General features: G+C 46.4%; 1 protein-coding gene across 1 annotated transcript in view; it reads left to right on the top strand.

The window, feature by feature from the left end:
* The window catches only part of LOC141247126 (uncharacterized), a 132553-nt gene extending 124760 nt beyond the window's left edge, over positions 1 to 7793 (top strand). Inside the window, exon 11 of the mRNA XM_073669190.1 lies at positions 7765 to 7793. Within this exon, the coding sequence (XP_073525291.1) occupies positions 7765 to 7793 (29 nt within the window). The remainder of the gene's footprint in view (positions 1 to 7764) is intronic.
* The last annotated feature ends 13987 nt before the right edge of the window (positions 7794 to 21780 follow it).

Consider the following 21780-nt stretch of genomic DNA (forward strand, 5'->3'; position numbering starts at 1 on the left):
ACATTGTAGAAGGATCATCTTTATTCTCATTTGCACAAGGAAAGACTAGAAGCAATGGGATGAAACTAAATGGGAGGAGACACAGATTAGATATTAGAAAAAACTTTTTGACAGTTAGGGTGATTAATGAGTGGAACAGGCTGCCACGAGAGGTGGTGAGTTCCCCTTCAATGGACGTCTTCAAACAGAGGCTGGACAGACATCTGTCTGAGATGATCTAGTGAATCCTGCTTTGAGCAGGGGGTTGGACCAGATGACCCAGGAGGTCCCTTCCAACTCTACCATTCTATGATTCTATGATTCTATGATTCTATGACTGACATGTTTCTATCTATCTAATCTATGTGTGAAGCTCTATTCTGTCTGTTATAAATTGTCGGGTACCGCTGCTGAATTGCCGGCGGCTTTTTTAAAGAGACGGTGCACGAAAACACTATTATATTTTTTAATAAATCCTTTACACTAAATGACAAGTACAGTAAGCAACACTGTCACTGTACTTCGTATATATGTGGCTGACATGTTTCTATCTATCTAATCTATGTGTGATTCTCTATTCCTTCTATTCTAAATTGTCGGGTACAGATGCTGAATTGCCAGCCGGCTTTTTTAAAGAGACGGTGCATGAAAACACTATTATTTTTTTTAATAAATTCTTTGCAGTAAATGACAAGTACAGTAAGCAACACTGTCACAGTACTTCATATATATGTGACTGACATGTTTCTATCTATCTAATCTATGTGTGAAGCTCTATTCTGTCTGTTATAAATTGTCGGGTACCGCTGCTGAATTGCCGGCCGGCTTTTTTAAAGAGACGGTGCACGAAAACACTATTATATTTTTTAATAAATCCTTTACACTAAATGACAAGTACAGTAAGCAACACTGTCACTGTACTTCATATATATGTGACTGACATGTTTCTATCTATCTAATCTATGTGTGATGCTCTATTCCTTCATGTCTAAATTGTCGGGTACCGGTGTATGCCGCTGCTGAATTGCCGGCCGGCTTTTTTAAAGAAAGCGTCTTCTGAGCAGTTTGTCAGCTTTTGGACACCTTTGAAGGTGTTTTCTATGTGTTACTATGTGTTTTTGTTTGCCTGCCATTGGTTTTAACGGTGTTCGACGGTGTTCTAAGGTGTTCGACGAACAGTTCGACGAACAGTTCCTCGAACATCCCGGTGTTCGACGAACCGAACCGAACCCGAACACTACGGGGGTGGCTCAACACTAGTAACGAGCCCAATGTAAGTCTATGGGAAACTCAAGCATTTTTCCGACGGCTCCCCCCGGCGGTCTGCAGAGGGCCTAATAATTGCCCAAATAAATGGGAACAGTGCTCAAATGACATGGGGACAGCATGGGGAAGACCCCTGAGAGCATTTCTGACTCCCAGGTCACTGCTGTCAACGTTGTCAGAGCTATTACGCCACTTTTATGGACCAACAATAAAACATACAAAAACAAAACCAAAATGGATTTTCCTGGGAAATATGTTAAGGAACATCCTTTCCAGGGTAATAACTTGTACAGTATATAAGGCAAAATAACCAAAAACAAAAATGCTCCTCCACATCTTGGGCTATGTTCACACGTAGCGTTTTTGATGCGTTTTTGCACTTTTGCATTGCTTTCAACCAAGACAAATGCATTCACCGGGAATTGTCATTTTAACATTTTACAACCTTATCTGGCCATGTGGTATGTGACATGGGAACAGCATGGGGAAGACGGCTGGAAGCATCTCTGAGTTTGCCACCACCACCACCCTGTATTCCACATGGTCCAGTCTCAGTAGATGTGAGTCTGGATCACATTATTATTATTACTTTATCGCCATTTATTCCATGGCACTTTACAGGTGAAAAAGGGTAGACATCGCAAAAACAATTACAATAATCTTTAACAAAAATGTGACAGCGACTGGTACAGGAGAGGAGAGGACCCAGCCTGCAAGGGTTCAGTCTACAAGGCATGCGTGAGGATACAGTAGATGAGGATAGAGCTGGTCTTGCAGCGGTATGGTGGAGCGACGGTTACTGCAGGTTGTACGCATGTTGCAAGAGGGAGGTCTTCAGCTTCCTTTTAAAGGTTTCAACAGTAGGCAAGAGTCAGAAATGGTGGGGTAGAGAGTTCCAGAGAACGGGGGGATGCACGGGAGAAATGTTGTATGCGATTGTGGGAAGAGGAGCAAAAAGGGGAGTAGAGAAGGAGATCTTGTGAGGATCGGAGGTTGCGTGCAGGTAAGTACCGGTAGACTAGGTCACAGATGTATGGAGGAAACAGGTTGTGGATGGCTTTGCATTCCAAGCTAAGGGTTTTGAACTGGAGTCTCTGGGTAAAGGGGAGCCAGTGAATGGATTGACAGAGAGAAGAGGCCAGGGAATAGTGAGAAGACAGGTGGATTAGTCGGGCAACAGAGTTTAGGATAGATTGGAGGAATGCGAGAGTGTTAGAAGGGAGGCCACAGAGTAGGAGGTTGCAGTCTTTGAGAAGGGAGATGATGAGCGTGTGCACTATTGTTTATGTAGATTTGTGGTTTGAGGAATGTGCGGATCCGGGAGATTTTTTTTACTTGGAATCAGCATCTTCCTCACCCTGATCCTCCTTCCTCTCACCATTCCGAGTGCCCTGAGACAACTGATCCCACACTTGGACACTTCAAAGAGCTGTTTTGTTCATCTTTCCATTTATAGATTCTGGCCTCTCGCTCAGTCCGCTTGGAAGTGGAAAGAGCTTGGATATGTGGTTTGAAGGAGAGATTACAGTCCAAGGTTACCCCAATAGCTGTTCACTTTTCCATCGATAAATCTGGGCCTCTCGACTGGCCAGCTTCGAGCAGGGCAACATAAAATCACATGTAGCGATTTGAGGAGCCATGGTCACCCGAAGGTGATGGTGAGACAGTGCAAATACTGTCGCAAGAGGTGGATAATGATGAGACACAATGGACAGAAAATCAGGAAGAGGACCAGGTAGCGGAAGTGGAAAACGAAGCGGTGGATGACGAAGTCACTAACCCAATCTGGCAAAGGAACATGTAGAGCGAGGACAGCAGCACACAGGGGGAGGGAGGTGTAGCACCAGAAAAGGCAGGAACAAGCAGTTTGCTGGCCACAGACACAAGGCGGGCAACTGTTCCCCGGAACACCAACATGACGGAAGTTGCCAGTACAACTGTTAGGTCTTCCCGAGTCTGGTTCTATTTTAAACACTGTTTAGATAGCCCCAAAAAGGCCATTTGCAACATCTGCCAGGCCAGCATCAGCAAGAGCACCAAAACTACCAGCCTGACCACCACCAGCATACTCAGACACATGACAGCAAAGCACCTGACAAACTGGGTCAAACACCAAGGTCCAGAAACAGTGTCTGCGGGTGACACCACTGCCTATTCTGCTGTTATGCATGCACGCCAATCCCCTGCCCATGTTGCATGCGAGGATGCCTCTCGCCCTGCACCTGTCATTGCAGACTTGCAACCATCACCGTCCGCATCCTTGTCCCTTTGCAGCGTTCAGTTATCCCTACCACAGTTCTTGGAATGCAAGCGCGAGTATGCAGCCAGCCACCCACCCACAGGCCTCAATACTAAACTGCCACATTTCTGGATTGCCTGCACTTGATATGTTGCCTTTTAGACTTGTGGAGACTGAAGCTTCATACAACCTCATGGCGGCCAGGTGTCCATACTCGGTCCCCAGCTGCCACTATTTCTCCCGGTATCTTCTCCTCCTTCCACAAGCGCGGGTCCCAGAAAATTACCCGTGCCCTTTCCATTGCACCTAAGTGCGACGGACCACCTAACCACAAACATGTGGACAAGTGAATGCGGCCAGGGACGGTAGATATCACTGACGCATGTCACTGGGTTAATAGTTAATATTGTGCTTGATCTCCTAGGCAACAACCAAATTATTCCTGATGGTTGGATCATCCATCTCATTAGCTTTGTGTTATTTGGAGTGCAAGCGCAAGTATGCAGCCAACCACCCACCCACAGGCCGCAATACTAATCTGCTACATTTCTGGACTGCTTGCTTGCACTTGAAATGTTGCCTTTTGGTCCCCAGCCCCATTTCTCCAGGTATCATCTCCGCCTTCCACAAGCGCTGGTCCCAGAAAATTACCCGTGCCGACCCCAGTGCACTTACTGGGAAGGATTGCCTAACCACAAACATGTGGACAGGTGAATGTGGCCAGGGACGGTACGGAGTCAGTCCACAGTAAAAAAAAAAATATACAGCCATAGAGTGTCCGGGAACCTTCCCACACACTTTTCTTAGCCAGGGCTACTTCTCGGCAGGGTTGGTCAGACCCACCAGAGAACGGGAGACTCCTCCAGTGAGCCCTGGCTTCTCCATCAGGAGAGTTCATAGTGCCGAGGTGAGGTCGTGATGATTATAGAGGCCACCATCTCCATAGCTTGCTGCTAGTACTTTTCTGTAGGAATCAGCTTAGCTCCAACCAGCCTGGAATATTTCCAGTGGTTTGGTATTGGCACCCAGTACCAGAAGCGAGGCCATCCACAATTTCCTTCTCAGGAATTTTATTTGGCAGACTGAGTGGCTGCCCAAATACATTAGTTTCTCACAAAGGAGAGAAGATACTGAGTGGCAGTAGGTGCAAATTTGTCCAGCATGTTAGATATCAGAGGGAGAACAGAGAGGGCAGCACAGTGGCTCAGTGATTAGCACTGAAACCTTGCAGTGCTGGGGTCCATGGTTCAGATCCCACCAAGAACAACATCTGCAAGGATTTTGTTTGTTCTCCCTGTGTTTGTGTGGGTTTCCCCTCAGTAAAAATGCAGCCATAGAGTGTACAGGAACCTTCCCACACACTTTTCTTAGCCAGGGCTGCTTCTCGGTAGGGTTGGCTGTGCCCACCAGAGAACCAGAGAATCCTCGGGTGGGCCCTGGTTTCTCCATCAGGAGAGTTCATGAAAGCCAAACTTTGCAGCTGCTATGGGGCTCTTGAGCAGGGGAGAAAGGTGGGCCCTCAAAATCAAATCCTCTGGTGGGCCCAATGTTTTTCACTGACACTGCTTCTCATGAGAGTAGTATTTCACCACAGACATATTCTGAATATATATATATATATATATATATATGAAAGGAATGTCATAGAGGGAAACCGTATCTACTCCGGCTGGCAATTCTCCGCCACCAGTTTCCACCCACTGTCACACACGATCATGCCTGGCTGTATGTTCACCGGTGAGAGTCACAGATCAGGCTGCTGTGTTACAGCTTTCAACAACTCTGCAGCGCTGGGCAGTTTGTCACCTAAGCATTAAGCATATTATCTTCAGCACAGCCTGTTGCTTCTTGGCCAAGGCAGTGCTGCAGTGCTTCCAGCTTGTGACTGATGTGGTCATTTTGGAGATGGAGGCCGAAGCGGAGGAGGAGGTGCAGGAGCTGAACAATGTGATTACATTGAGGTTACATTGGCGAGTCTGGTTTTTATACTAAAGAAAGATCCTACTGTGCTTTTTTTTTTTTTTTTTTTACATCTCTTCAAATGTGCATTGAAGTGCGTCCTAATTTTTGGCAGCCCTTGAAATAGTTGCATATGCAATAACAGTGTAGGAGACACACTCCTTTAATAATGGGAAGGACAATTTAAATAGATTCTATATTCTAGAATATTAACTGTCTTATCTGAAATTCTTTTACGGCTGCGGTATCGCAGTATGGATAGCGTATTACACCTTTCCAGCCAGGTATTATTGCCTTATACTGCATGCTGCTCAAAAAAAATTAAAATCTACTCTATTCCCTATCGATAACGCTGTCAGATGAATTTTCAATAGGAACAGGTGCTGCTGCTAGGTGGTATTATCACCATCTACACATGAGTGTTCATTCTGGTCACATAAATGTTTTCCACAGTCCATAACTTTATTTTTTTTTATTTATTTGGCCTTATATACAAGTTATTACCCTGGAAAGAATGTTTCTTAACATTTTTTCCATGTTAGCTTGTTTTTTGTATGTTTTTTTTTTTGTCAGTCCGCAAAAGTGGCATAATACTCTGACAACATTGTTCACCACAGATATGCTATTTGTCAGCGGCCAACTGTAAATAGGTTTGAACCCACAACTGCGATACTTTAAATGGAGTGTAATATTTGACACGTTCACAGTAATTGCTGGATTATTAGGGCAGTCATATGGGATAACGTCTGATGGCCACGGTTTCAGGCAGTCGCCTAATAGTATGGTATTTGTCAGCGACCAAGTGTCAATTGGTTCAACAAAACACAGGTGGCTGACTTTAAAAGGAGTGGAATATTTGGCACGCTCCACAAAATTTCTGCATTATTATGGCAGTCATATGGATCACGTGCTTCTGATCATTGAAAAAAGTTCCTCTGCTTCCACAATACAGTAATATGCATACAACTAAAAAAATCTGGCTGTATTATGTGATCAAGCAAATGGAGCTGTAAAATGGTGTACACTGACACACTGCTACAATCTATAAATGGAGGACAATATTTTCCACATTCACTACAAATGGCTGGATTTGAACTGCAGTTATACAGTATGTGATACGTCTAACAGAGAACTACGGTTTTAAATAGCAGGCCTGCAATTTGCTAATTCACAGACACCAAGTGTGAATAACTTGATCGACACACTGCAACGGAATGAAAATGGAAGAAATGGCTGATTTTGGAACACTCTTATGGGTGTTATGTCTGACAGAGAACCACAGTTTTAAATAGCAAGCCTGTAATTTGCTAATACTATCTTTCACAGACACCTAATGTGAATAGAATGACTGACACACTGCAACAGAATGGAAAAGGAGGCCAATATTTTGCAATTTCAGTTTAAATTCCTGGATTTTTATTGCTGAAATGTGGAACAGATCTGGCTTTATTCTGCAGTGAGCACAAGCAAATGGAGCAGAAAATGGTGTACTCTGGATTCCTTTTTAAGCAATTAACCAGGATTAAAATAAAATCATTTTTTTTCCCTGGCCCGTGATATCTGGAGCTATGTCTACAAGTATCTGTAAGAACAGCAGCAGCAGCAGCAGGAACGTTCAATGGACCCTCTTTCACTATATGCACTGCAGTCTGCAACATACACTGCCTGCCTAATTCCTGCTATCACCACTGAATATATGAAGCTGGATTAGTCCTCAGAAGGACTGTTAGTTCAGTTGGATATATATATGTTGTGGAATACTTATAATAACTATGAAGAAGCAAATCTCTCCCTGACGCAGTAGCAGCTCTCCCTACTCTGATTCCGGAGTAGACTGTGACGAGCATGGCGGCGCCTGATCTTATATACACCTGATGATGCTGTGCAGCCAGCCAATCACTGTAATGCCCACAACCAACATGGCTACGGCATTACAGTACATGGCAGGCAATCCCTGCATGTTCACTGGCTCTCTAAAGAGCTCCAAACATGCAGAGAGGGGACCCGAGTTCCTGCCCGAGCAACCCAGAAATACTCGCCGAGCTCGTCGAGCACAGTGATGCACGGGCGAGTACCGAGCAGTGGCGAGCACGTTCGCTCATCACTACTTAGTATTCATTTAATTGCCTGTTTATACAGGCAGACTACTCTTCAGATGCGCACTGAATGATCTGTAATGGATTGCTCAGTGCTTATAGGCTGCAATTATTCTTGGGAGTGCAGGTACTGTTTATACAGGATGAGGTGCTGCTGAGAACAATGATCTTTTGAGAAATTCAAAAGATCTTTTCATCTAATGAAGTGTTTTGCTTGTTTGTTAGGTGATTGGCTGCCTGAAGAGATTTCATGATTATGATAAAACCAACATTCTTAGGAAGGCTCTGTCACGATAATAGTGCAGAGTCAATGGACTTCAAGTCATTGACAATCTTTGGAAATAGTTTCCCACAAGCATCAGAAGTGGTCAGGGATAGAGCGCTTAAGCTTGAGCCATCAGTGTCTTTCTGGAATCTGGGTCGGTGAAGAGTTATGGTTAGTGATGGGAGAGCGTGCTCGGTACTCATTCGAGCATCAGGGTGTTCGATCCAGTAGCGAGCAGTGGCGAGTATCGTGTGGTGCTCGAGTGCTCGGATCCCCGTAAGTGAATTATGATAGAGAGATTTTTCTGTCCTCCGGAAAAATGCTCGAGTTTGCCATTCACTTCCTTTATTCTCGCTACTCAAGTCGAGCACCTCGTTGCATCAGATGTGCTCAATTCGAGTACCGAGCACTCGAGTATTTCACTGCTCGATGAACATTAATTATGGTATTTGACTGCTATTGATCATTCAAGAGCATATGGCACCAGCCAGCACTTATCCAACCCATGACCTTTAACGATACAGACCAGTCAGAACACCGGAGAAGAAATGGAAGATCAGGAGGGAGAAAGCTGCGTGGGGAATAAAGGGTTGGAGGGGAGAGAGCTGTTGTGAAGAATCAGGTGACCTGCAACTTTACAAACTGTCTGACCCAGTTGATGAAGTAAAGACCTGTAACAGAAGGTGTCAATAGGTAACCTATCTTTGATATGAAAAGGGTGGTGTCAAAAGTTTAAGGTTACCTAACAAGGCTAGCGTCACCACCCAGCACACCTGGGCAAGTGCCTGAGCCTGGACAAATGGGGGGCCCACTCGCCATCAGGGGGTGAGGGAAGGCAGAGCATGTTCTGCAGGCATTCATTTGTATTCGCGTCTTTTCAGGATCTTCTCCCTGCCCGACATGCAGGTCATCTCATCATGCTGCAGACTTCATGAAAGTGCCGCAGAGGACTGAATAATGTGGGTGCAGCAGCTGGCAGATAGTAAGCACTTGTAGAGCTGAAGACATGGGCATATAATACACAGAAGGGCTTAATAAAGAAAGGGTCCAGTATGGGGATGCAATAGTACAGCTGGTTCTTTATGAATATGCTGCAGTATAAGGGGCTCCATATGGAGATATGGCAATATAATGCAGTTTAGTATGAAGATGGGGCAGTACAGGGGTCTCTATATAGAAATTTGGCACTATGAAAGGTATGGTAGATCTGCACACTCGGCTGCACTTGGAGGTAGAAATGGAACACTGTCTCTTCAAATTTTCAGTTTTTTTTAACCCTCTCTGCACCTACTATGCAGGAGAAGACTTCCATGTTTCACATCACTGAAGCTAACAGCCTCAGTGAAACATATTTCCCCTCCAGTATTCTGCCAGTGACTTTGTCACATATCCCCCCCCCCGGCCAAACCTGGGGGTTTTGGCACATTCACTTGCTAAACAAGTATGTACAAGGCATCTGCATTACCATGTAGTTTTCTGGGCCTGTGCTCTACATGAAAACTAAAGTCCTGAATCGATAGAAACCACCTAGTAACTTCGGCATTATTCCCCATCCTTTCCCTCATCCATCTAAAGGGTGCATGGTGCATGACACCAACCTAAACTTCCAGCTTAAAAGGTAATACCGCAGCATGTCGACTGCCCACTTGACGGCCAGACACTCTTTTTGTACGATGGCGTAGTTTTTCTCACAGGCAGAGAGTTTTCTGCTCAAATACAGAATGGGATGTTTCTCCTTGTTCACTTCTTGGGACAACACGGCTCCTAACCCGACCTCCGAGGCGTCTGTCTGGACCACAAACTCCTTATTCAAGTCAAGAGCAATCAAGACTGGCTGCTTACACAGGGAGAGTTTCAATTCTTGGAACACTCCCTCCGCTTCCTCAGACCATTTTGCCATTGCTGTCTTCATCCCTTTAAGCAGGTCGTCCAGGGTTGTGGCTATCATGGCGAAATTCGGGATAAACCGCTGATAGTATCCCACCAGTCCTTGAAACGCTCAAACCAGTTTTTTGCAGGCTGGTTGTGGAAAACTTTGGATTGCTTCCACCTTCTTTACTTGCGGCTTTATTTCGTCCCTTCCAACAATATAGCCCAAGTACTTCACCTCTTCTTTACCCATAGCGCACTTCTTCGGGTTTATGATAAAGCCGGCTTTCCTCAGCTCGTCCAGTACTGCCTGAACCTTCTGTAGGTGACTTCCCTAATCTGGGCTGAAGATCACGATATCGTCCAGGTAAGCGCAGCATACTTCTTGTGCGAGGTTAGGATCTGGTCCATGGCCCTCTGGAAGGTAGCTGGGGCTCCCTGCAGACCGAACGGCATCCTGGTGTACTGAAAATACCCGTTGGGTGTAGAGAAGGCAGTCTTCTCCTTGGCACCTGGTGACAAAAGAATTTACCAGTACCCCTTTGTTAGTTCCAGGGTAGTGGTGTACCTGGCAGGCCCCAGCCTTTCAATAAGTTCATCGACCCGGGGCATTAGATAAGCGTCAAACTTAGACACTTCGTTTAGTTTTCTAAAATTGCTAGAGAAGCGCCATTCTCCGTCTGGCTTTGGTACAAGAACAATGGGGCTCGACCAGCCGCTCTTAGACTCTTTGATGACGTCTAGGCTCAACATTCTCTGCACCTCCTTGGAGATCACCTCACGGCGGGATTCAGGAATTCAATATGGCCTCTGGTTCACCCGTACATGCGGTTCCGTCAATATTTCATGCTCCACAACCTGTGTACATCCGGGAAACTCTGAGAACAGGTCTCAGTTTCTCTGCAGCAATTCCCGGCACTGTTATTTTTGGGCCGGTGATAGTGTCTCTGCCACTATAACATCCTCGACCCTGGCTTCAGGATTGGCCCTCAGACACGTAGTCGTTCCCTGTCCCGCCACGGCTTAACCAAGTTGATGTAGTAGATCTGGTACTGCTGTCTTCTACCTGGCTGGTGGATTTTGTAATTGACTTCACTTAGCTTCTACACCACCTCGTACGGCCCTTGCCACTTGGCCAGAAATTTACTTTTGACCATGGTTACTATCACTAATACCCAGTCTCCAGGGCTGAATTGTCTCTGCCTTGCAGCCCGATTGGGCTTCTTGTGCCTGTAGGAGGCTCTCCTTCACAATTGGCATCATCCTCGTGATCCGGTCCTGCATTTGAGCCACATGCTCGATGACGCTCCGGTGGGGTGTAACCTCTGCTTCCCAGGTCTCTTTTGCTATGTTCCGAAGTCCCCGAGGATGCCATCCGTATAGCAGCTCAAACGGTGAGAACCCCATAGAGCTCTGGAGAACTTCCCTAATGAAGAACAGTGGGTATGGCAATAGGCAATACCAGTCTCGCCCATCCTTCTCCACGACCTTCTTCAGCATAGACTTCAAGGTCTTGTTGAATCTCTCTACCATCTGCGGATGGTATACAGACGTCCGGAGTTGTGTAATCTGGAGAGCTTTGCATAACTCCCTCATCACCTTAGACATAAAAGGAGTTTCCTGGTCCATCAGGATCTCCTTTGGCAGGCCCGTCCGGGAGAAAATATGCACAAGCTCTCTGGCGATATTCCTGGCGGATGAGTTTTTCAATGGTATCGCCTCTGGATACCGAGTTGCATAGTTCAACACTACCAGGATGTATTGGAGCCCCCTGGCAGACTTGACCAGGTGCCCAACAAGGTTCATGGTCCACCAGTCAAATGGGACCTCTATAATAAGCAATGGCACTAGAGGGCTTTGGAAGTTGGACACGGGAGCAGTTAGCTGACAGGTGGGGCAGGACCGCAATAGTTAACAATCTCCCTTTGACATCCAGGCCAGTAGAACCTCTGCAAGACCCGCTCCCGTGTTTTCTCTACTCCCAGATGTCTACCCAAGATATGAGAATGGGCCAGGTCTTACACTCTACGCCTATAGGGACCCGGTACCACCAACTGCTCTACCACTTCCTCTCTTGGTTTAGTGACCTGATAAAGTAGTTCCTCATTTAATGTGAAATATGGGAACATGGTGTCAGCCCCCGGCTCTTGAGCAACCCCATTTACCACAGACACATTATCAAATGCATTTTTCAATGTGGGATACTGCATCTGAGCAGTGCCAAAATTCCCAACTCAGGAATCTTGGCCTCTTGGGTCACTGTTCCGTCCTCATCACAAGCAAGGACACACAGGGGGAAGTCATCCCTCTCAGTCTGCATTGGGCATTCAACATGGTGAGATCGACTGCTTCCTGAGTCACATGGTATGCCTGCTTTCTGCCATAATTCCCAGAACAGGCTAAAATCCCGCCCTGTTATCACTGGATGTAGAAGGTCATTAACTACTCCCACTCCATGGGACACAGAGCCGCAGTTAGTTTTTATAGTCACTGTGGCAATAGGGTAGTCTTTGGTGTCCCCGTATATACAGCGGACGCCCATGTTTTTCCCATGGATCAACTGGAGGGGGAGTGTGGCCCTTATCAGAGTCACCAAACTCCCTGAGTCCAAGAGTCCCATCACCATTATCTCATTGATTGTTATGGGACATGCCTGCCAGGCTAGCTGGGCATAATACGAACAGCACCTCCCCACGCTGCAGTTCATCTGCTCGGAGGACATAGGACAACAGGAGGCTATGTGTCCAAGCCCATGACATCTCCAACAGGTCAAGACCTTACCAGCGACTTTTGGCAACCTCTCAGCGATCCCTTGGGATCTCAAACTCCCCCCAGTTGTGGCTCTACTACCCCTCTTTTGAGATTCGGGCTCCTTCTGGGTACTCCAGTACGGGGATGCAACTACACCCGGCTTCCTTAGGAACCTCTCGACCACTTGGTACCTTTCTACTAGTCCAACTAGGTTGTCTGCATTTCAGGGGTCCCCCTGGGCAACCCAGGTCTGCACCAACCTAGGAAGGGACTGGATAAATCTGTCTATAACAACTCACTCGACCATCTGGGCTGGAGTTGAGGACTCCGGCTGCAGCCACTTTTTCACAAGATGTAGTAAGTTGAACATCTGGGAGCGAGGGGGTTTGTCACCACAATACGCCCAGTGGTGGATCCTTTGGGCTCTGACTGACATAGTCACTCTGGTGCGTGCCAAAATTTCAGTTTTTAATTTGGCATACTCTTGTGCATCTTGTAATGCCAGGACATAATAAGCCTTTTGCGGCTCGCCATTTAGATAGGGGGCCAGCACCTCCGCCGACTGCTCCGGTGGCAGTCTCTCTTGTTCTGCTACCCGTTCAAAAACAGTCAAAAATGCCTCCATATTATCCCCTGGGGTCATTTTTTGCATGGCTCGTCTTACCGCTTTCCGGACGTACAAGTCATTACCTGGACTTGGGGGAAGGGCTGCTGGCCTCCCACGAACTGCCTCAGCGAGCAACTCAATCTTCTGCTGCTGCTGTCAGTACTGGTCTTGTTGATGCTGTTGCTATTGTCAGAACTGGTCTTGTCACACGTGTTCGCTGGGAACGCTGCCCGCACTTTTAACACCACCTGTGGTAGATCTGCTCACTCGGCTACACATGGAGGTTGAAACGAAACACTGTACCTTTCAGTTTTCAGTTGGTTTATTAAGCAGCATCAACCAATGTAGAGTTCATGAAAATAAACACAGCCCATCTGGCATAATGGAAAAGCAAAATAAGAAAAATGTCCAGCAAATTCCTTGCACAGGCCAGGGTCCGGCCTCTCAGTATTAGCAAAAACCACACGGTTCAGCTTAGAAGATACAAACACAAGCTCCCCTCTCTGGAGCTGGCCTCCAGATACTGAACCCCACCTGAGTGAAAAGACTGGCTATTTAAAGCCCCCAGACCACACCCTGGGGTGGAGATATGGTGAATGACCTCCCTCCCCACTACTGGGTATTCACCTATAAAACATTCCCTTTTAAATATGGCTGCTTAACCCTCTCTGCACCTACTATGCAGGAGAAAACTTCCATGTTTCACATCACTGAAGCTAACAGCCTCAGTGAAACATATCTCCCTTCCAGTATCCTGCCAGTGACTTTGTCACAAAGTGTTCTATATAGAGATGGGGAAGTATACAGGACCTTAATATGAAGATGTGACAGTAGAGGGCTGCTCTATATAGAGATGGGGCAGTATAGGGGGGATTCTGTATGGAAATGGGGCAGTATAGGGGGTTCTGTATGGAGATGGGCCAGTATAGAGGGATTCTGTATGGAAATGGGGCAGTGTGGGGGGTTCTGTATGGAGATGAAGCAGTATAGTGGGGACTCTGTATGGAAATGGGGCAGTATTGGGGGTTCTGTATGGAAATGGAGCAGTATTTGGGGTTCTGTATGGAGATGAGGCAGTATAGGAGGGGTCTGTATGGAGATGGGGCAGTATAGGGTGCTCTGTATCAAGATGGGGCAGCATAGTGGGACTCTGTATGGAGATGGGGCAGGATAGGGAGCTCTTTATGGAGATGGGGAAGTATATTGGGACTGTATGCAGATGGGTCAGTATAGGGGGCTTAGTATGGCGATTGGGCAGCATTGGGGGCTTTATATAGAGATCGGTCAGTGGTGAGGTCTTTGAGCGGAGATGAGGCAATGTAGGGGGACTTTGCATGGAGATGGGGCAGCATAGGGAGCTCAGTATTGAGATGAGTCAGTGTTGGGGGTCACTGTTTGAAAATAAGACAGTATGGAGGGATTAGCATGGAGATTGGGTAGAATGAGGGCGGCTCTGTATGGAATTGGGGCGGTATGTGAGGATTTGGTGTGGAGATTGAGCAGTATAGGGGGAACTCAGTGTGCAGATGGATCAATATGGGGAGTCTGTGACTGGAGATGGGGCAGTATGGGAGGCTGTTTATGAAGGAGGAGCAGTATGGGTATCAGAATGGAGAAGGAGCAGCATTAGAAGGACAGTGTAAATAGGAGGCTCAGTAAGGAGTGAGGGGGACAGTGTGAAGAGAGGGCTCAATATGAAGTAGAGGCATAGTGAGGGGGGTCAGCATTGGCGAAAAATAGTGTTGAGCGAGCAAGCTCGACACTGCTCGGTACTCGCCCAAGCATCTCACTACTCGGGATGCTCGGCGAGCACCGAGCATTTCCGGGTTACTCGGGCGGGAGCTCGGGTCTCCGCCTTGCACGTTTGGGGCTCTTTACAGAGCCAATGAACATGCAGGGATTGCCAGCCAGTCACTGTAATGCCGCAGCCATGTTGTTTGTGGGCATTACAGTGATTGGCTGGCCGCACAGCATTTAAAACCATGTGCTGCTATCTTGGACACAGTCGCTCTGGATCAGACAGTGTAGGGTCAGTGCTACTGAGCTAGGGAGAGATTTATACTGCGAAAAAGTTAGTGTAGGGTCTCTATAGCCTGCCAAATCAAACAAACAGTCCTTCTCAGGACTAATATCCATCCCAGATATCAGGCAGGCAGGCAGGCTGTATAGGAAACGCAGTGGTTATACCAACAAACACTGCATTACAGTCCTGTGTGCTCTTGCTGGTCAAATTGCTAGACTTATCCCCAGGTCTCAGGGGCCAGGAAAAATCCTTTTTTTCATCTAAATCCTGTTTTTGTTTTTTTTTCCTCAGTCAGACTGTACAAATACCCATCTTATTAACCATATGGTATCCCCCCCCCAAAAAAAAAATTGAGTGTGTCTGTGAGTGTTCAGACACAAATATATCTGTTTAAAAGAGTCTGGTGTAGGCCAGAGAACTAGAACTGTGTTTTTCCTCTTCCATGGTTCAAATCTGGGTGTTATCAACCTGCTTGCCTTTTTTCCATAAAAAAAAACAGTTTGAGTGTGTCGCTGACTATTCAGACACAAATATATCTATTTTAACAAGTCTGGTATACACAAGGAAATTATAACTGTAGTTTTGCAGTTCCACAGTTCAAATCTCTGTATTATCCACTTTTTTGTCTTTTTTCCATAAAAAAAACATTTTCAGTGTCTTGCTGACTGTTCAGACACCAATTTATCTGTTTAAAAGAGTCTGGTATAGCCAGAGAAATAGAACTGTGGTTTTCCTCTTCCACGGTTCAAATCTCCTTTTTATTACCCTTTTGCAATTGATAGTGCGAGTGTAAGCTATTTTACTTAATTTACAATGGGCAAGGTGCGTGGCAAGGGACGTGGAACTGAACGTTCTGGTGATGGTGCGTGCAGAGGACGGGGCCGTGGCCAATGTGAAAATGTGCCACAACCAACAGCCACATCTTTTCGCTCCCAGTTCTTGACCGAATTACTAGGGAAGATCACAACAGCACCACTATTGCGAACTGATCAGTGTGAACAGGTTATTAATTGAATAGCAGAAAATACTTCCAGTCACCTGGGCACCACCACCTCCGGTCTGTCTTCCACACGGTCAAGTGTTAGTAGCCGTGAGTCTCAACTGCATACTCCTCCTCACCCTGATGCTCCTTCTTCCCACCATGCCGAGTGTCGTCAGACAGCAACTGATCCCACACTTGGACACTCTGAAGAGCTGTTCACTGGTCCATTTCCATATTTGTGCCCCTCTCCTGCTCCGCTTGAAGTGGTGGAAGAGGAGATCCCATGTAGCAATGGCCAAATATTTGAACAGCCAAGGCCACAGGAAGGCGACGCTGGCAATTTGTCACAAGAGGTGGACGATGACGAGACACAATTGCCACGAAGTGAGGAGGAGGACCGTGGTGCGGAAGGGGAAGAGGAGGAGGTGGTGGATGATCTAGTAACTAGTGTTGAGCCACCCCCGTAGTGTTCGAGTTCGGTTCGGTTCGTCGAACACCCGTGTGTTCGCCGAACTGTTCGTCGAACTGTTCGTCGAACACCTTCGAAAACCGTTAAAACCAATGGCAGGCAAACAAAAACACATAGAAACACATAGAAAACACCTTCAAAGTTGTCCAAAAGCTGACAAACTGCTCAGAAGGCACAACTAACACATGGAAAAGTGACAAGTACATATAGTCATGCGAAAAGAAAAGAGGTGGAGGAGTAAAAGGAGGGGGAGACACAGATATAGGCATGTCATGCCCTTCTAAAATCCAAAAAGTGAGAAGCCGACACGTTCAGTCCGCTCCTGCCCGTGCCACCTCCGTGTCGCCGGTAGAGATGAGCGTTGTTCTACTCGAACTGTTCGCCAATCTCAAATTCGAGCTGTTTTGGGCGGTGTTCGAGCCGTTCGGCGAACACGAACGATTTGAGAAAAATTTGGCTGTTCGAGGTTATGTTCGATAACTGTTCGTGCACCAAAATCATAACTGGATTTTTTCTCAGTAATGATGAAAATTAATGTTAATGCGCAGTTTGAGTGTACAGCGGGGTGGGGGGAGGGTCAGGGGATGGATCTCTGCAGGAATAATGAAGATCTCCATTTTTTTTTCTCTTTCCCGCATTTGCAGTGGGGAGGTGCAGTCTGTCAGCTTATCAGCAGCGCACACACGGAGCGAACTGCTGTTTTTCACACAAGCAAGGGCATGTGTCATTGGCAGTGTATGTCACATGTCCTTGCCCTATAAGACCAAGCCATTTTCCCCGTCGCCACCATTTTCTCACTGCTGCAGCTGCGTGTTAGACGGCACCGCTGTTGCTGTGTGCGCTATACCTTGTTAATTTCAAGCCAATTTTCGCACAAATCTACAGATAGCTTGGGAGTAGGGAATAGTTGTGATTGCAGTCCTTTTAAGGACTAGGTTACAGCATTTCCTACGACTTTTATCAGGCAGGTCTGTGCTCTTAAATAGATAGATTGTGGGAGTAAAGACTAATTGTAATTGCAGTCCTTTTCAGGACTAGGTTACATCAGTTCCTATCAGTTTTTGCCAGGCAGGTCTGTGCCAGTGCTGTGCAAGGTTTTTTCACAGCATTTGGCTGAATCTAGCAAAGCTAATCCTTTTTGGCCTATTGCAGAGTGTGTTAGTCAGTGGAGTAGCCTATCTGTGTTGCAAGATATACCACCTGTGTATAGAATACCAATTTTTTTACTGCACATAGTGAAGTAAAATCTTTTGGGCATAGCATCATTCTATTAGTCCATCTATACTGACCTCCATCAGGTTGCAAATTGAATATAATTTTTTTCTGCATCTAGCTCTGAAAAAATATTTGGGCTTCTAGCAGTGTGTGGGACTTGTTCTATTAGTCCATCTATACTGACCTCCATCAGGTTGCAAACTGAATATAATTTTTTTCTGCATCTAGCTCTGAAAAAATATTTGGCCTTCTAGCAGTGTGTGGGACTTTCTCTATTAGTCCATCTATACTGACCTCCATCAGGTTGCAAATTAAAAATAATTTTCATCTGCATCTACCTCTGAAAAAATATTTGGCCTTCTAGCAGTGTGTGGGACTTGTTCTATTAGTCCATCTATACTGACCTCCATCAGGTTGCAAACTGAATATAATTTTTTTCTGCATCTAGCTCTGAAAAAATATTTGGCCTTCTAGCAGTGTGTGGGACTTTCTCTATTAGTCCATCTATACTGACCTCCATCAGGTTGCAAATTAAAAATATTTTTTTTTCTGTATCTTCCTCTGAAAAAATATTGGGCTTCTAGCTGTGTGTGGGACTTGTTCTATTAATCCATCTATACAGACCTCCATCAGGTTGCAAACTGAATATAATTTTTTTCTGCATCTAGCTCTGAAAAAATATTTGGCCTTCTAGCAGTGTGTGGGACTTTCTCTATTAGTCCATCTATACTGACCTCCATCAGGTTGCAAATTAAAAATAATTTTTATCTGCATCTACCTCTGAAAAAAGATTTGGGCTTCTAGCTGTGTGTGGGACTTGTTCTATTAGTCCATCTATACTGACCTCCATCAGGTTGCAAACTGAATATAATTTTTTTCTGCATCTAGCTCTGAAAAAATATTTGGCCTTCTAGCAGTGTGTGGGACTTTCTCTATTAATCCATCTATACTGACCTCCATCAGGTTGCAAAGTAAAAATAATTTTTTTTCGGCATCTACCTCTGAAAAAATATTGGGCTTCTAGCTGTGTGTGGGACTTGTTCTATTAATCCATCTATACAGACCTCCATCAGGTTGCAAACTGAACATAATTTTTTTCTGCATCTAGCTCTGAAAAAATATTTGGCCTTCTAGCAGTGTGTGGGACTTTCTCTATTAGTCCATCTATACTGACCTCCATCAGGTTGCAAATTAAAAATAATTTTTATCTGCATCTACCTCTGAAAAATATTTGGGCTTCTAGCTGTGTGTGGGACTTGTTCTATTAGTCCATCTATACTGACCTCCATCAGGTTGCAAACTGAATATAATTTTTTTCTGCATCTATCTCTGAAAAAATATTTGGCCTTCTAGCAGTGTGTGGGACTTGTTCTATTAGTCCACCTATACTGACCTCCATCAGGTTGCAAATTCAAAATAGTTTTTTGTCTGTATCTAGCTCTGAAAAAATATTTGGCCTTCTAGCAGTGTGTGGGACTTGTTCTATTAGTCCACCTATACTGACCTCCATCAGGTTGCAAATCGAATATAATTTTTTTCTGCATCTAACCCAGCCAATAGTTTTGGCCTAATACCACAGTTTGGCCACTCAGCTCTGCTCGGTTCCCATCCATTGTTTTTTTGTGCAAACAACTCCAGAGTTGTGAATTAGTTAACCACCAAAATGAGTGGAAAAAGGCCTGCTGCTGGTGGAAAGGGGAATAGGCGTATTGGGAAGGGGAAAAAAGGTTGTGTCCGTGGGGTAGGTGTTAAAGCAACAGTAACATCTGCAGAAGAAAGACCATCTTCCAGCCAAACTAAAATGTCTACTTCTTTTAGCGGACAATGTGATAAGATCCCTTTCTTACGGCCACGCCAATCGCTACAAATTCCAGATGAGGCACAAAAACAGCAGGTGCTTCAACGGATATCAAATGCTCCTTTAAGTGGGCTCTCCTCCACATCAACTTCAACATCACAAATACTCCAGTCCTCAAAGGTGTCACCCCAATCGCACTTGCTTCCTCACAGCTCCCAAATCTCCAGCCTTGCATAGCCTGGGCATTTTTTCAGATCGATAAAGATGACCCAACTCGTGTTATCTGTAACATTTGTCAGCAAAAGCTAAGTAGAGGCCAAAAAATACATAGTTTGAGTACTTCATGCATGAACCGGCACATGGACATGAAGCATAAGTTGCAGTGGGAAGCTCAGTGTGCTACAATGCGGCCTAGCCGGCCGGGCCAACCACCGTCTGCCATATCTTGTGCATCCGCGGCCTCTTCATCCTCTGTGACTGGGGGGACAGCAGTCACACCTGTTTTGGGGCGCAGACCTGCCACCTCTTTACCCGCAACAGCCAGCGTGATTGGCAGGTCATCATTTTCTTTGGAGGTGGTAACACCAGCTGGTGTTGAGCGCTGTCCGACATCGATAGCACCACCTTTGGATCAAGGCAACCTAACATGTCCGCCTGCATCTTCCTCACAGACCGGCAGTTTGCCGGGGACACCCTTATCAACCCCGTCTAAGCACAATAGCCAGCCGTCGGTCCCTCAGATGTGGACAAGTCAAAGACCATTTCCTCCTAGCCATGAGAAAGCTAAGAGGTTGAATTTCACCATCTGCAAGCTCTTGGCTACAGAAATGCTGCCTTTCCGCCTGGTGGACACAGAGGATTTTCGAGACCTTATGTCCGTCACAGTGCCCCAGTACCAGATGCCCAGTCGGCACTACTTCTCAAAGAAAGGTGTGCCTGCGCTCCACCAGCATGTCGCACACAACATCACCGCTTCTTTGAGAAACTCTGTGTGTGACAGGGTGCATTTCACCACAGACACTTGGACGAGTAGGCATGGACAGGGGCGTTACATGTCGCTGACTGGGCACTGGGTAACTATGGTGACAGCAGGACAAGGGGCTGCTGTCCAAGTCTTGCCGTCCCCACGAGTTGTGCGTCAATCCTCTTTATGTCAAAGTTCCTCCACTGCTTCTGCCTCCTCAACCTCCTCTCGGTCTTCCACCTGCACCCAAAGCCTGTCTGGTCATGCCACAAGCTTTCTAACTGCGCAGAAGGGATCCTGCACACCTCCTTACTATGCTGGCAGTAGGGCTCAACGTCATCAGGCGGTTTTTACTTTTAAATGTCTGGGAAATGTGAGTCACACAGCTGAGGAGTTGTGGTCAGCTCTGGAGAACCAATTTCATGAATGGTTGTCTCCACTGGACCTGAAACCAGGGAAGGCCGTGTGCGACAATGCTGCAAACCTGGGTGCGGCCCTTCGCCGGGGCAATGTCACACACGTGCCTTGTATGGCTCACGTGTTGAACCTGGTTGTCCAGCAATTTTTAGCCCACTATCCCAGACTAGATGGCCTTCTGCAGAGGGCACGGTCGCTGTGTGCTCACTTCCGCCGTTCGCATCCCGCAGCTCAGCGACTTACATCTCTACAGAAGTCGTTGGGCCTGCCACTTCACCGGCTAAAATGCGATGTGCCTACCCGGTGGAATTCAACTCTGCACATGTTGCAGCGACTGTGGCAGCACCGACAAGCCCTGGTGCAATACGTTCTGACGTATAGCCTTGGCCAACGAGATCCAGAGGTGGGGCAAATCACGCTGGAGGAGTGGTCTCAGATCAGAGACCTATGCACCCTTCTGCACAGTTTTGAAATGGCGACGAAGATGTTTAGTGCTGATGATGCCATTATCAGCATGACTATTCCGGTGATTTACATGCTGGAGCACATGTTAAACAGAATTCGGAGTCAGGTGGTGGCACAAGAGGAGGTGGAGGAAGTAGAGGAGGAGGAGTTGTATGCGGAAGGGCTAACATCTGCAAGGTCCAGACGGTCGGCAGCACCAAGGCGGCAGGCATGTGAGGGTGGGGGAGATGGTTTTACCAGGGCGCATGGTAGCAGCCAAACTAGTGAGGAAGGTGCAGGAGCCCAGGAAGAAGTGGAGGACGAACTGATGGAAGACTCATCAGATGAGGGAGACCTTGATCACATTTCTGTTGTGCGAGGTTGGGGGGAGAGGACAGAGGAAGGAAGCATGATTGTTACCTCGCCACCAACACAAC

The sequence above is a fragment of the Phyllobates terribilis genome, unplaced genomic scaffold, assembly GCF_046119375.1.
Source record: "Phyllobates terribilis strain yellow unplaced genomic scaffold, ASM4611937v1 Scaffold_2__4_contigs__length_985480577, whole genome shotgun sequence".
Lineage (NCBI taxonomy): Eukaryota > Metazoa > Chordata > Amphibia > Anura > Dendrobatidae > Phyllobates > Phyllobates terribilis.